At 56.0% G+C, this 14405-nt stretch overlaps 1 protein-coding gene across 1 annotated transcript; it reads left to right on the top strand.

Annotated features, from left to right (window-relative positions):
• The first annotated feature begins 1331 nt into the window (after positions 1-1331).
• On the top strand, positions 1332-9696 carry Lfng (LFNG O-fucosylpeptide 3-beta-N-acetylglucosaminyltransferase). Its single transcript, XM_057765929.1, has 8 exons — positions 1332-1819; positions 5894-5942; positions 6324-6423; positions 6518-6671; positions 6808-6893; positions 7210-7375; positions 8340-8425; positions 8546-9696. Exons 1-8 carry the CDS (start codon positions 1391-1393, stop codon positions 8610-8612), a joined length of 1137 nt encoding a protein of 378 aa, XP_057621912.1. The 5' UTR covers positions 1332-1390; the 3' UTR covers positions 8613-9696.
• The last annotated feature ends 4709 nt before the right edge of the window (positions 9697-14405 follow it).

The raw sequence follows: 14405 nt of genomic DNA, 5'->3' as shown, positions 1-14405 counted from the left end.
CCAAATTGCACGTGTGGAGGTCAGAGGAGACAACAAACTGTTGATTCTTTCTGACCATGTAGATCCTGGGAAACAAAGTCAAATCGGCTTGCCCCGGTAGCAGCTGCCTTTACCCACTGAGCCATCTGGCCAGCCCCTTCAATAAGTTTTTTCAGAGTACCTGATCCAGCCTGAGATCCAGTCTTATGTTGACATTCTTAGAGAGGGACATTAAGAGAGTGCGGTATATAAATAACTAAAAATGCCACTCCAGTCTTAATTATAAGGGCTCGGGAATCGGCGACAGAAGGAACAGCGGTTTATCTGTGGTGGCTGGGTGGGCTCAGACTTCCTTTGGAGGGGGACGCGGAAAATGAAGCCAACCCGACCCAGGGGCAGCCAGGCGGAGAGCCGCTCCCAGCTGCGCTCCCGGAAGAAGCAGTGGGCTCGGACCCTAATCCCACTCCGGGGACCCTTGGCCACTTCCGGACCCGTTGCCTCTCACCCTACCATCAGGCGCGCATTCCTGCCGCCCCCGCTCGTGCTGGGAGCAGGCAAGGCCCCCGCCCGTGGGAAGGGGGCCGTGTGCCGGGGAGGCGGGGCTGGGAGGGCGCACAGCTGGGTCACATCTGGTCGGAGTGAGGAGGAACCAAATGGAACAGAAGGTAGCCTTTCATCCCGCGAGGGAAGGGGCGGCCAGAGTGTCTCCTCGCCACAGGGCGCCTGAGGTTTTTGGGGACCAACCCTCCCCATAAAGCAACATGATGCCGGGACAGGCCTGATGGGGGGTGGTATGTAGAATTTGATTACAGGTACCTTCTTACTTGAACCTCAGGTTCACACTTAAGGCACAGGTGTCCCTAGGGGCAGCCCAGAACTAATCGCTCAAGGACACCCCGCAGGCCACCACTTTGGCTCTGTCAGCACGGTCCCCAGGGAAGGAAGCCTGCTCGGGGACAGGAAGTGCATAGCGAGAAGCTAAGGATGTCGCCCGCGGAGGAGCACGGGTCCTATCACCCAGGTCCCAGCGCCGGGAGTGGGTGTGTGTGTGTGGGGGGGGGGAGCGTCCCTCACGTGCAGCCGTAGCGGGCGTTGGTCAGCCTGGATGTCGCCCAGAGTAGCTCAGGAGGGTGACACGGCGCGGGCCGGACGTGCTCCTGCTTAAAGGGGGCTGGTGCCGTGGGTGCCCCAGCTGGGTCGTTCCCAGCCCCCCCCCCTCTATGTCCCACGTGGGAGCGAGAGATGGCCCAGAGACTACGCCCCCAGGCTAACAGCCAATAAGCGTGCGGGGGCGTGGCCGACAGGGGAGGTTTAAGAGCGCTTGGAAGTAGAGGCGCGCAGCTGGACCGGGAGCCTCGGGCAGCCGGACCAGCCGGTACTGGGAGGGCACAACGTGCGGCCGCCGGCCACTATGCTTCAGCGCTGCGGTCGGCGCCTGCTGCTGGCGCTGGCGGGCGCGCTGCTGGCTTGCCTCCTGGTGCTCACGGCCGACCCGCCGCCGACACCAGTACCAGCCGAGCGTGGACGCCGCGCGCTGCGCAGTCTGGCCGGCTCCGCTGGGGCGGCTCCCGGTTCTGGGTCTAGGGCGGCCGCGGAGCCCGGATCCCTCGCCCGCGAGGTGCATAGCCTCTCCGAATACTTTAGTCTACTCACTCGCGCGCGCAGAGACGCGGATCCACCGCCCGGGGTTGCTTCCCGCTCGGCCGACGGCCACCCGCGTCCCCCGGCCGAGGTCCTGTCTCCCCGCGACGTCTTCATTGCGGTCAAGACCACCAGAAAGTTTCACCGCGCTCGTCTCGACCTGTTGTTCGAGACCTGGATCTCGCGCCACAAGGAGATGGTGAGACTCCGCGCGGCCTGGGCAGGAGGATGGAGTAGAGATTACCTTCTGTCTATAGCCGCCCTGACTGCATCTATAGCTTTGGGTATATATGGGAAGCGATGGCATTAATCTGACCCATCCATGTGTGGCTACTGGGGCCCACTTTACCTTACAGCCCTGGAAGTTTCCTCCCGTGTTGCCAGGGTCACCCCAGCCACATGCTCTAGGTCTGGATGAGTAGCCTCCAGCTTGGGGTTGGCCTTGTGATGCTTCCCCTAAACTCTGGGGTGAATGGTCTTACTTGTTTCCAAACTTTTCCAAACAAATTGGCTCAGCTCCATCCTGGATCCTCTCCATTCTGAACTGATCCCCTTCTTCCTGGTTAGGGGGTACTTCCCTTGAAAGGGAGGGAAGGGAAGGAGAGTAGCACCCCCAACTCCAGATATACTGAAAGAAATAAGGTACTGGTTCTCCAGGCTTGTGGAGAACCGTGTCTTTAGCAGCCGAGCTCCCCCCAGTTAGACATCAACTTCATACACATAATAAAAAGACACACCCCACTTTGAAAATCTCCCTGGAGGCTACGGCAGGACCGTTGGGGCGGGGAGAGCAGAGTGCACTCTAAGTGTGTGTGTGTGTGTGTGTGTGTGTGTGGCGGGGGAAGCACTGGGTATTTGGTGTGAAGATGAAGGTTCATTTTCCTTCCTGCTCCAGCCCCAGGGAGCCAGGGCCATCAAACTTGGCTAGGCTCTGTTTTAGGACAGAAAGGAGGTTAAGAGGACAGGCTCCTATCTAGTCTTGGTCAGAGAGGGGCCCTGAGAACCCCACGGCAGCATCCTGAGAATGAGGCGTCCCTTTCCCAGGGGCTCAGCAGGCCTTCGGGAGGGGGCAGCGGGGGCCATGGGTTTTGTTTGGCTGCGTTGCCGTTAGGATTCCCAGCGCTAGGCTGCTCTCACGCCGGCCCCTTGGGCAAGGCAACAAAGCCCCTTTCTCCAACCGAGAAAGGCGTCGGCCTCTTGTGTACAGCTATGCACTCCATGGGAACCGTTGCCTGGCGTGCTGGCCACTCAGGTTGCCTGGCGATGAGGGGACCTCTGTCCTCCCCCCAACCCTGAATGACAGCCCTCGTGGGGCACGATCTCTGAGCCAGGGCACCCCCACCCTCTGCATTTAACTTTCCTGCTGTGTGGTATTGGATAACATCTATCCTCCTCTGGGCCAGCACTAGTTCTGAAAAACTCTCATTTTGGGATTCAGGCACTTTCTCTGGCAGAAAGGGCCCAGAAAAAAGTCTCAGTTGGGCTATGTGATTTGGAAAAAAGCCTAGGGTCTTTGACCCTCAGCCTCTTACTCCTTGAAAAGGGAAATGACTGTCTTTCCATTAAGGTATTATAAAGTGGACTATGTAACTTTGGAGGCTTGTGGTGATCCTTGAAGTCATTCAGAGTAAGGGTCCCTCTACCCAGAAAAGACTGGATTGACCCCCATGGTCAGCTGATGTACACATGGCAAACAAAATCTCCTTTTGGTGTGCTATGGACAAGGGTCAATGGAACCTGTAGCAAAGGGTGGCTCTTCTGTCTGGTCAGGGCAGCTGGAAGGTGAGAGGCTGCATTAGATCACATTGGGTATGAATGGGAAGAAGGCTTCCTGGAGGAGGAGGAGGAGGAGGAGGAGGAGGAGGAGGAGGAGGAGGAGGAGGAGGAGGAGGAGGAGGAGGAGGAAGAGGTTCCATCTGAACCAGAGTCCTATGACCCAGGACGGGTAATCTTGGCACCAAGCATGATTGTGGGGTTGTACAAAAGAGCCGGCAACCTTTGGAGAAGTGGAGAAGCTGGTCAGTGGGGACAGGCAGGGCCGCCTGGCCTCTGGCCTGCTTGCTCCTCCCCCACCACTAAGGAGTGCGCCAGGCTGCAGGCTGCCACCGCCACAGCCACAATGGCTGGGGCAGAACTTGGCATCCTGTGTTTCTTTGAATCTCGGCTCCAGGAACAATGCTGCTTCCTGTGTGTCTCTCCCCCACCCCCTTGCCTGCCCTCACCAGTTGGGCTGCCCTCACTGCCCTGATGGTCCTCCTTCGGGGAAGTTTTGGTAGGGGATGTTGGGAGATGTGGGTCCCTGGAAGGCATTATTTCTTCCTGAGTATGGTCACAGAGTGGTGTCCTCTGGTCTCTTCACTGCATACCAAGGAGGAGATGGTACCCACCTCCTCGGGACACTGGGAGGAGTCCATTCCTAGAACTTGGCTCTGCACAAGCGGGCTGTGTTATACCCACTTTAGAGTGTTTCTGGGGGCTGAGTGATACCCACAGGTGCAGCCCCTGCCCCCTCCTCTCCTGATTTCCCTGTACTGGGGAGACAGCAGGAGGAGCACCCACAGCTTTGCCTCAAAGACAGAGCGGGCCTCCTGCAAACTGCCCCCCCCCACACACACAACTGAACAAAGGTGACTTTAATCTCCGTAGCCTTGGGCTGGGTTTTTAGGACACCATCGGAGCGCGGGAGAACAGGCCTCTCTCTTGATCTCATTAAGAAAGCATTTTCCTTTTAATCCAGCAGCAGCGTCTGCACAGGCCGGCCCGCTGCACCTCCCACGGCATTCCTGGGCTGAGATGCTGGGGTGCAGGGGGGGTGGGTGCGAGTCTGTGCGTGTGGGCTGCCCTGGGTGTCTGCAGAGCCCTGGAGGGAGAGGTGCATGCTTGCAGATGATATAGGTCTCACCTTTTGCTCTCCTACCCGGGCCTCACTGGAGTGAGCATCCAGGCATTTGGTCAGCCTGGGCAAAGAACTGGGGCCGCTCAGGGCATGGTGTGCCACCCCTTCAGGCCTGGGGTGGTTAGTTCCTTGGGTAACTGAGGTAAATGCTGACCTCCAGGCTTGCACACACCCGGGTTTCCTTGGGACCCTTTTGTGCACAAAAGGAAAGTGAGGATTGGTGATTTGGGAGGGGAGTTGGACTGCCGCCTCTGCTGAGCATCCCCCACCCGCCCCGGGTTTGCACTGCCATGCCAGGGTGCGGCAGGCGGCACGCGCTGGGCGGGCCGGCGGAGGAAGGAACATTCCTTCCCGTGTGCTGACGGGCCCAGGCGGGCGCCGGCAGCTCCTGGCCCCGCCCCGGCGCCCCCCCCCCCTTCCGCAAAGTAATCCTGGCAGGGGGTGGCCCTGTGCCGGGCCAGGTGGAGTCTTGGCTGTGGCCTTGGGCAAGGTCTTAAGTGAGCAGGGAAGAATTTTCCTCTTCTAAGTTGGGCTGAAAGCTTGGATGCCCTACTGCGGGCCTGGGAACGCGAGTTCTTTTCCGCCACTACCACAGTGACCACCAGTGACTTCTCAGAACCTGGCTAACTGCTGTGGCTGGGGGAATCTGCCCTATAGGGCGCAGCAGGAGGTGCAGGGCAAAGTACTGCATGGCCAGTGGTCTTACCCATATCCCGTGTATAGGACCTCTAGCCCAGCCGGCCCAGTTAACTAGGCCAGCTGTATGGAAATGACAGCCGGGCCACTCCTGCTTAACTCGGCAGAGTTAAGGCTGGCCCAGCCCAGGACAAAGCTGGAGGACAATGGCTGGTGATTCACCCTCCCTCCGGGGCCCTTTGTCTGCCAGGGCTTGGCAGCAGCCCAGCAGAGGCCTTTGTCCCCGACCCTACTGAGTGAAGCTCAGCTTCCCAAAGCCGACCTCCTCCTCCTATCCAACCCCCCCCCCAGCTCGGAAAGCCTGCAGGCTGGGCGTGCAGGCAGGTTGTGTCAATAAGGGTGTGTGCCCCGCCAGGTGCACAAGTTGGCGGGAGGATTAACTGCGGGCCCGTTTACCTGGCGGGTGGGTGGGACACCCCACCTGGCTCGTGCCTCCCTGCTGCCTTTGGCGACCTTGGGCCCAGCTGTCTCGAAGTTGGGGAATGAGTGCCCCACAGCCCAGCTGCCACTCACCCTGGACACTTGAACACACATTCTATGTGCAGTGGAGAATTCGGGCAGTTGTGCGGGGTGGAGGGGGTGGGAGTATAGACCTGCAGCTGAGGGCACTCCAGGATGCCTCGACTGTGGCTCTGGTGGGGGACTTGGAGCTGCAAACTCAGGTCCTGTCTCTTCTTCCAGACATTCATCTTCACGGATGGGGAGGACGAAGCTCTGAGCAAGCTCACAGGTGTGTCCCAGACTTGGGGCGGGCAAAGGTGGACCTGATTCTAAGCAACTTCTTCCCCTGAGGCACCCTGGGGTTCAGAGGTCACCAGTCACTGGGCTCAGGGGCCAGTTTACTCTGCTGGTTTGCTTCACGCCCCACTCCGCCACTCCCAGGGCCCCCAATTCTTATGCAGAGGAGCCCCTTTCAATCCTCTGGGGACCTTTTGAGTCCTGCAGGCAGCAACAGGTGGCCGGTACTGGGGCGGGGAGGAAGCTGGTTGAATGAATGGGCAGGGGCGGCTACCCTGGGAAGGGGGTGGACTGGGGGTAAAGTCTGAGGCAGTTGGAAAAGCGCCTACTGCCGTGCTCCCCGGGCCTGCTGACAACCTTCCCCTGTCCACAGGCAACATGGTCCTCACCAACTGCTCTGCCGCGCATAGCCGCCAGGCTCTGTCCTGCAAGATGGCCGTGGAGTACGACCATTTCATCGAGTCGGGGAAGAAGTGAGTTCCTCCCTTCCCCACCGGGTCCCATCCATACCCCTTCCCTGGCGGCCTGGCAGTCCAGTCCTCTGACGCCATTCTGCCTTGTGTTCAGGTGGTTCTGCCACGTGGATGATGACAACTACGTGAACCTCAGGGCGCTGCTACGGCTGCTGGCCAGCTATCCCCACACTCAGGACGTGTACATAGGCAAACCCAGTTTGGACCGGCCCATCCAGGCCACAGAGCGGGTCAGCGAGCACAAAGTGGTGAGTGTCCCCTGTCATCATTCCTGCCGCACAAGCGCCACCCCCCACCGCCAAGGAGTTAGGGGGAGGGGGTTGAGCCTCCTCTGTCACCTGGTGGGACCCAGGAGTCTACTGACAGCCATCTCGCTTCCCCCAGCGACCTGTTCACTTTTGGTTCGCCACTGGAGGAGCTGGCTTTTGTATCAGCCGAGGGCTAGCCCTAAAGATGGCCCCGTGGGCCAGGTGAGTGCCCCCTGCACGTGTAAGACTACCCACACAGCAGGGTGTTCATTTGTGGTCCTAGGCGCCCCAGGGCCTGGCTTGGTGGGCCATCCTCTCCCAGCTGCCCACCCCTCCGTTAGGTATCCAAAGCAGCTGTGTTTACAGCCACTCCCCCACCTCTGCCCTGCCTAGAGCACCCTTGGATGAAACCCTTTGGCATGGAAGAATTATGGTTCGTAGAGGGAGGGAGCCCCATTTGGCAAGGTCTTGTCTGCCCTCTCCCCAGCTACTGGCTTCAGCCTCTTCTCACTGTCCCCTGGGCCCTTCCCTCTTGCAGTGGGGGACACTTCATGAGCACAGCTGAGCGCATCCGGCTCCCCGACGACTGCACCATTGGCTATATTGTGGAAGCGCTGCTGGGAGTGCCCCTCATCCGGAGCGGGCTCTTCCACTCCCACCTGGAGAATCTGCAGCAAGTGCCCACCACCGAGCTCCACGAGCAGGTGTGCATGCATCCCGAAGGCCTGGGTGGCCAAGGAGTGAACTCAACAGGGCCAGAAGGGACAGTCTTCCTTCCTTCCTTCCTTGTTTGTTTTTGTTTGAGATGGGGGTTTCACTATGTAGTCAAAACTAGCCTTGAACCGGTGATCTCTTGCTTCAGCCTCCCGTATGCTAAGATTCAGTTGTGTGCTACCACATCTGGCTCAGTGTCATTTAGGGATACACACACACATATAATATACATATATATTATATGTATATATAATGTACACATATACGTGTGTGTGTGTGTGTGTGTATGGGTCTCCTGTATTCCAGGCTAGCCTTGAAGTTGATGTGTAGTTGAGGATGACCTTGACCTTGAATTCCTGATTCTCTTGCCTCCACCTCCCTGGGCTAGGATTATAGGTGTTGGGGAAAGAACCAGGGCTTTGGTACGCTAGACAAGCACTTTCCCCATTACATCTGTAGAACAGGGTCACTGTTTTAAATAAGGGTGTCAGAGACACTCTATTTTCAAGAGTCACAATCTGTCCTGAGCTGCTGGCTCAGAGCTGGGGCTGTCGCTCAGTGGTAGAGCTCGTACCTGCATGTATGAGCCACCCGAGTTTAATCTTTAATTCCTCAAAAAATAGTGAAGTAGACTACCCCCCCGTGTTTGGTTTTTTTGAGACAGGGTTTCTCTGTAGCATTGGAGCCTGTCCTGGAACTTGCTCTGTGGACCAGGCTGGCCTTGAACTCACAGAGATCCATCCACCTGTGACACAGACTCTTTTAAATCGCTGATCCTGCTCTTTGAAGGGACACACCTGCTCTGTCTTGTTCATAGTTGAAGGTCCTCCCCCTGGACTTCATCCCCAGGTGGGCAGAGCAGGTGTCCTTGGCCCAAGGATGAGTTTGTCGAGGGAACAACCAGCCAGGCAGGACTGCCACCCGTCCAGCATCGCTCCCTTGCTCCCAATGCAGGTGACCCTGAGCTATGGCATGTTTGAGAACAAGCGGAACGCAGTGCACATCAAGGGGCCCTTCTCGGTGGAGGCTGACCCATCCAGGTAAGGGCTTGCGGAGGGTCACTAAATACCCCCAGGAACCTCACTGGTGCTGTTGGGACTTCCAGAGGGTGCATGGCATCCCTACCCCACACAGACCAGTCTTCTGCTCTCTCCCTACAGGTTCCGCTCTGTCCACTGCCACCTGTACCCGGATACACCCTGGTGTCCCCGCACCGCCATTTTCTAGCAGCTGTGGCTGAGACCCTGTCCCTGGGCGCCCCTGGTATCCAAAGGGCCCAGGGACCCGTTTGTGTCCTGACCTTGGTGTACGAGGCTCTTCAGGGCTGCGTGTATGTGTGTGTATGTCTATATTTGTGTGTTTCTGTGGTGTGCCCACCCATGTTGCAGACTGCTGGGCAGTCGTGTTCTTCAGGGAGTGGCCTGTCTGTCCCTAGCTATCTTTTCTACATTCTGAGACCCACTCCAAGGGCAGTTCTGTGGGATCTGTGTTTGGATCTCTGCAGTGTGGGGAGAGGCCTCGGGGCTCCTCTCAGGGGTACACAGGTGCTGTCTTATATAGCACTGTCTCTTAAGTTGGAGTGCCAGCACCTACCTGAAACCTTCCCTGTCTGCTGAGCCATGCCCAGTGCTAGGGAAAATGGTTTAGGTAGTAAAAGGCCTGGGGCCCCCTTCTAGCTTGGGCACTGCCAGTGACCGTTCAGGTGACCAGTGCTTCCCTTCCAGCCCTCCAGGGTGGGGTGAAGTCTTCAACCCCACCCCCTGAGGTCCTATCTTTGTCTCCCACACTAGGGAGTTCAGAGCTATGAATTTTATCTCCTCTCCAAAGTAGAGAGAAAGTCACCCATAGTGGGTGTGCCTGTAAATATTGTGACAGTATTTTTTTACTGTGCTTGTTTCTTGAGATGGGAGGGGTGGGTGTGAAGGGAGAGGGGTTGTTTTCTGGGTGGGCTGGAGAGGGTCTTATTTTATCTTTTCTGTGGATCAGAAAAAAGCAGAAGCCAAACAGGCTTGGTCTTTGGAAAGCTGGACCATGAATGCCTTAGTACTGTATTTATGCCTTCCAGTATCTGGAATCCTGCTCTCCCCCACCATCCTCCCCAGCACCCCAAGGCTCACCTCACCCCACCCCATGGGCTGCGTTCTATGTTCTTTTTGCAAAGACCTTAGCTAGGCAAGCTAATGATGATAAGGGAAAAGCTCTCAGGGAATTGATGTGTTGTTGCCATGGTGACGTCCTTCCGCTGAATAAAGGTGCTCTTTGCAGCAACCCCGGGGGCCTTAGTCTTGCTTGGGAGTTGGGTCTGAGCCACCCGTCCATCAAGGTCACTCCAGGGGACACTCAGATGAGGGCAGGGGAAGCTGGCTCATGCCATGGAGAAGGTGGTTGATAGGCATCCTACAAGCCGACTATTGGGGAGGGAAGCTTGGTGTTAAAAATCGGTGAGAGAGTGACCAGCTCCGTGCAGGTTTGTCACTGGTGGGTGGCCACCATGATGGGAGGAGGGGGGTTGGGTGGAGCTGATGGAGGTAGCTGCTTGTTCAGGTCTGTTAAGGTCGTGGTGCCATTGTTAATGTTGCTTGTGACAGCTAGGAGTGCAGCCCTTCCTGCAGGAGGGACAGTGGCTACGGTGGACTAGCCAGAGACCCATTTTGCAGACAGGAAAACTATGACTCAAAGCAGGTTAATTCAGTATGCCCTAGGTCAGGCAGCCAGGCTGACAGTCCCTCGATCTCGGTGACCTATTAATCTTGCCAACATTGCCTCGCCTCGCATCTGTCATAAGTTTGGAGGTATCCTCTGAGGATGGGCGCAAGCGGAGCTGGTGAGGATGCCTATTTTTCTGAGGTTCTCCAGGGAGCTTCCTCAAATCCAGCCACAAAGGTTGGGGAGGGAGGGTGGCTGAGCATGGGGATTCCCCACCCTACCCCCTTCCTGTGGTCTCCTTGCTTCCTCTTCTTTACAGTGTAGCTCCTTGAGGCTGGCAGACTGGTGTCGGCCACCTACTGCCGTGCCTGCCTGCTCTGACCTGGATCCCCGCTCACCTGGAGCTCTGTGTCCTCACTACTGGCCACCTCTGTGTCCTCTGCCTCCTTCCCTACCCCACCCCTGATTAGAGATCTGCCCCTCCCCACTCCACCAGAAACTTAGCACAATGGCTCAGCAAGCGAGGCTGGGCATGACCCTTGCTCGTAACCGCTCTTGCCTTGCGGGGCATCTGGCCAGATCCTGACCCCTACCTTGGCCCTGCAGTTTGACTTTTTAAGGCCGGAGGCAGCTGCCTGCAGATTTTGGAGTAGGGGATGGGGAGAGAGGACCGTCAGCCGTGGCCATTGTCTTCAGCATGTCGTGCCTGGTGGTGATGGTGGCTCAGGGCCCCACTTATGGATGAGGAAGCTGACATTTGCTAGGGGTGGAAAGGTCATGGTGGAACAGTCTGCGCACAGGCTGTGGGCCTCCTTCCTGCCCGGATGAGTCAGAGGCCTGTTGCCCTCTGCCCTGGTCCTCACAGAGTCTCCTGCAGTTGGCATCAGCCTCCGCACAGAGCTACACTGGCCTGGTGGGCATGGAGTGGGGGCCTCAGCCAGGGTTGGGTTCCCACTGGAATTGGAATGGAGTCAAAGGTTTTCATCATGGTGGATCCTGATCCTGGAGGGACATGGTAGCAGCAAGGAGCATGGTGGGAACCCCGTGAGGTGGCAGAGGTCTCTAACCCTAGCTTGGGCTACAAAGTGAGGTATCTGAGAAACGGGAGCCAAGTAGGAAGGAGCCCAGGAAGGGCATAGCCAGTAGCCTCAACTACTTCTCCCATGTAGCCGACCAAGTCAGCTTTTTCCTCAGAAGGGAAGCAAGCTGACCTATTTATTTGTTTGTTTAATTCTGGGTGGGGGTTTTGAGACAAGGTTTTTCTATGTAGCCCTGGATATCCTAGAACTCTCTCTTGTAGACCAGGCTGGCTTCGAACTCAGAGCTACACCTACCCCAGCTGGGGATTAAAGGCATGCCCTACCAACTGACTCCAAGTTTATTTCTAAGGCCCACTTCATGCAGGTATGAGCAAGAGTCCTCCTCTTAGGTCAGCTACTCAGGCAGGGAAGGAACTCATTTTCTCCTCCAGGTGCATTAGGGTGCATCCTGGCCATTAACACGGAACCCAGGCTGAGAGCACCAGAAGGGGCCCAGTCAGGGGTCCTGTCCCAAACCACCCTTCATGGAGAGCTTCCAAAAGTAAAACTGCAAGCCAAGTACCCTAGTGGCTCAAGACTGCACTCTCTGCACTTGGGAGACAGAGACAGGACTGCGAGGGTCCAAGACCAGCCTAGGCTACCTGCAGAACCATGTGTCCCCCCAATAAAAGTAGAACTGCAATCGCTAGTTATAGGGTGTCAGGGAGGGTGCTGAATGCAGCCTCAGCCCCCAGCTTCCTCTCTCATGCTGAGTGGTAGGAGCAGTGGCAAGGACTAGCTGAGCTGGGTCTGGGGGAGGGCTGCAGGGTGGGGTTGAAGTTTTCAACTTCCCTCTCTGAACTTCCCTCCCTACTGGGGTCAGCAGGGCTGACTTCCTGGAAGAGGTGCCTCGCTGCTGGAGCCGGAAGGCCAAAACCACAGAGTATGAGCAAAAGTCAGTTAACATGAGCGTGTGCTCATGTGTGTGTGTGTGTGTGTGTGTGTGTGTGAGAGAGAGAGAGAGAGAGAGAGAGAGAGAGAGAGAGAGAGAGAGAGAGCGTGAGCTTGGCACAGCCCAGACAAAGCCACCCCAGAGTGGGGTTTGCGTGGAGATGGTCAGGAGCAGTCTGAGAAGGGCAATAAGCAATGGACCCGAGACTTCCACACTCTCCCTGCCAGAAATGGCCCTGACCTCTGATGCCAGAGTCAGAGTCTACTGTATTTCCTCAGCCTGCTCTCCCTGCCTTCTGGGCCTGAAGTCTCGGGAGGAAGCAGGAGGCTCAGAGCAGACAGCAGTTCAACAGACTTATCGGCCAGGCCTGTGGCACACTCTCCTATTCTCCTATGCCCACCTAGTTATCCTGACCTAAGTTCTACTTTTTTGACCCCCCCCCCAAAAAAACCCACTTTTTTCCTTTTGATGATTGGCATAATAATAATAACAACAATATTGGGGCTGGAGAGATGGCTTGGCAGTTAAGAGCACTGGCCGCTCCTGCGGAGGACCTAGGTTTGAGTTCAGCACTCACATGGCTGCTCACACCGGCTGTAACTCCAGTCCTAAGGGATGTAACACCCTCTTCTGACCTCTGCAAGCACCAGGTATGCATGTGGTGCACAGACATGCATACAGGCAAAGACTACCTACAGATATAGGTTCCTCCACTTCGTAGGACCCAGGGACTAAACTTAGCAAATGCCGTAGCCAGCTGAGTCATCTCATTGGTCTTTTGATGCTTTTTTTATTGGTGTATTTTCATTGTTTACAGTAATTAATTTCATAAAAATAGCCCCATTCATCATGTGCTCTGACCGTATCCACCCCTTCTACTGTCTCCTTCCCCTCTTGGATAATCATTCTGCTTTGTACAGATAGTCCCACTTCTACTATCATCAAACACACACATATACAAAGTCATGCACAAGTGCACACAGGGGCTGGCAATGAGGCTCAGTTGGTCGAATGCTTGCCAGGCACAAAGAAAAGTCATGGGTTCAATCCCCAGCACCACATGACCATCCTTGGCTACATAGAATTCAAGACCAGCCTGAACTTTGTCAAACAAACAGAGACTGGAGAGTTGGATCAGTGGTTAAGAGCACTGGTTGGTCTTTCAGAGGACCCAGGCTTAAATCCCAGCATTCGAACGGTGGCTCAGAATGTTCCCGGGGATATCTGACCTGACGCCCTCTTTGGGCCTCTGTGGGTACTGCATGCATGCAAAACACCCATACACATAACATAAAAATATTAAAATAAGTAAACGAGAGAGAAAATATATAAAATATCACCAACCCTGCTTGCTGCCCGATTACATAGACACTTGTCTGGAAGGGATCCCAAGACTAAGAGGCACTCTATATTGGACCCTGGAGGTTGCCTAGATGTCATGGAGTTTAAGGGACTCAGTTGCAATGGTTCTCTCAGATCCAGTGCCTCTGCCACTACCCACCATGGTCCTTGGGCGCCTCCTGGTGGCCACAGTTGATTATTTTCCCCAGTCTGAGTCGCCACTTTCCAGAAACCCTCCCCTGAATCTAGGGGTGAATAAAAAGAAATGCAGGCCTTTGCTTTGGCCTCAAAGTTCCACGTGATACTAAATATAGTCCCCAACTTCTGATTTATTCCTTTTTTTCCCCTTTGTAGTACTGAGAATTGAACCTTGGGTCAACAATATACCTAGCGAATGATCAAACTACCGAGCACATTCCTAGCCTTCTAATGTCGGATTGATGCGGTATGAGTCAGGTGCAAGGCGCATGGGCTGTTCATGCGCTGGCTTTTGAGTGTGGCTCAAGCAGCAGGTGCCAGCAGAGTCACTGCTTGCTCTCCTTCCCAACAGAAACACGACCCACTGGAACCTCTGGGCATTTTGGATACAGACTATTGGGGACTTCTGAGAAGTACGCCTATCATGGCTCCTGAGCGGGAACCAGTGCCTCCATGGGTGTTTGCTTTCCATGAACCTTGTTCCGGCTTTTCACATATAACCCCCTCACTGGGGGATCCTAGGCAGGTGCTCTACCACTGAGTCACACCCCAGCCCCTCTCTGGGGGATTCTAGGCAGGGGCTCTACCACTGAGTCACACCCCAGCCCCTCACTAGGGGATTCTAGGCAGGTGCTCTACCACTGAGTCACACCCCAGCCCCTCTCTGGGGGATTCTAGGCAGGAGCTCTACCACTGAGTCACACCCCAGCCCCTCACTGGGGGATTCTAGGCAGGGGCTCTACCACTGAGCCACACCCCAGCTTCTCAATGGAGCCCTACTCCAGTACAGAGCTGATTGATCTGCTTCTATCTTTCCTCGATCCCTTCCTGATTTAGCAACTATAGCAATTCAGCTGAAATGAA

This window comes from Chionomys nivalis, chromosome 3 (genome assembly GCF_950005125.1).
Source record: "Chionomys nivalis chromosome 3, mChiNiv1.1, whole genome shotgun sequence".
Classification (NCBI taxonomy): Eukaryota; Metazoa; Chordata; class Mammalia; order Rodentia; family Cricetidae; genus Chionomys; species Chionomys nivalis.
Note: the sequence above shows the minus strand (reverse complement) of the source record. Positions and strands in the feature narration are given on the sequence as shown.

Excerpts from the sequence above, each read along its gene's own strand:
- Lfng (XM_057765929.1), top strand. The coding sequence starts at position 1,391 with ATGCTTCAGCGCTGCGGTCGGCGCCTGCTGCTGGCGCTGGCGGGCGCG. Across the intron at positions 1,820-5,893 it reads TCTCGCGCCACAAGGAGATG|ACATTCATCTTCACGGATGG; the intron begins GTGAGACTCCGC and ends CTCTTCTTCCAG. Across the intron at positions 6,672-6,807 it reads GGGTCAGCGAGCACAAAGTG|CGACCTGTTCACTTTTGGTT; the intron begins GTGAGTGTCCCC and ends CGCTTCCCCCAG.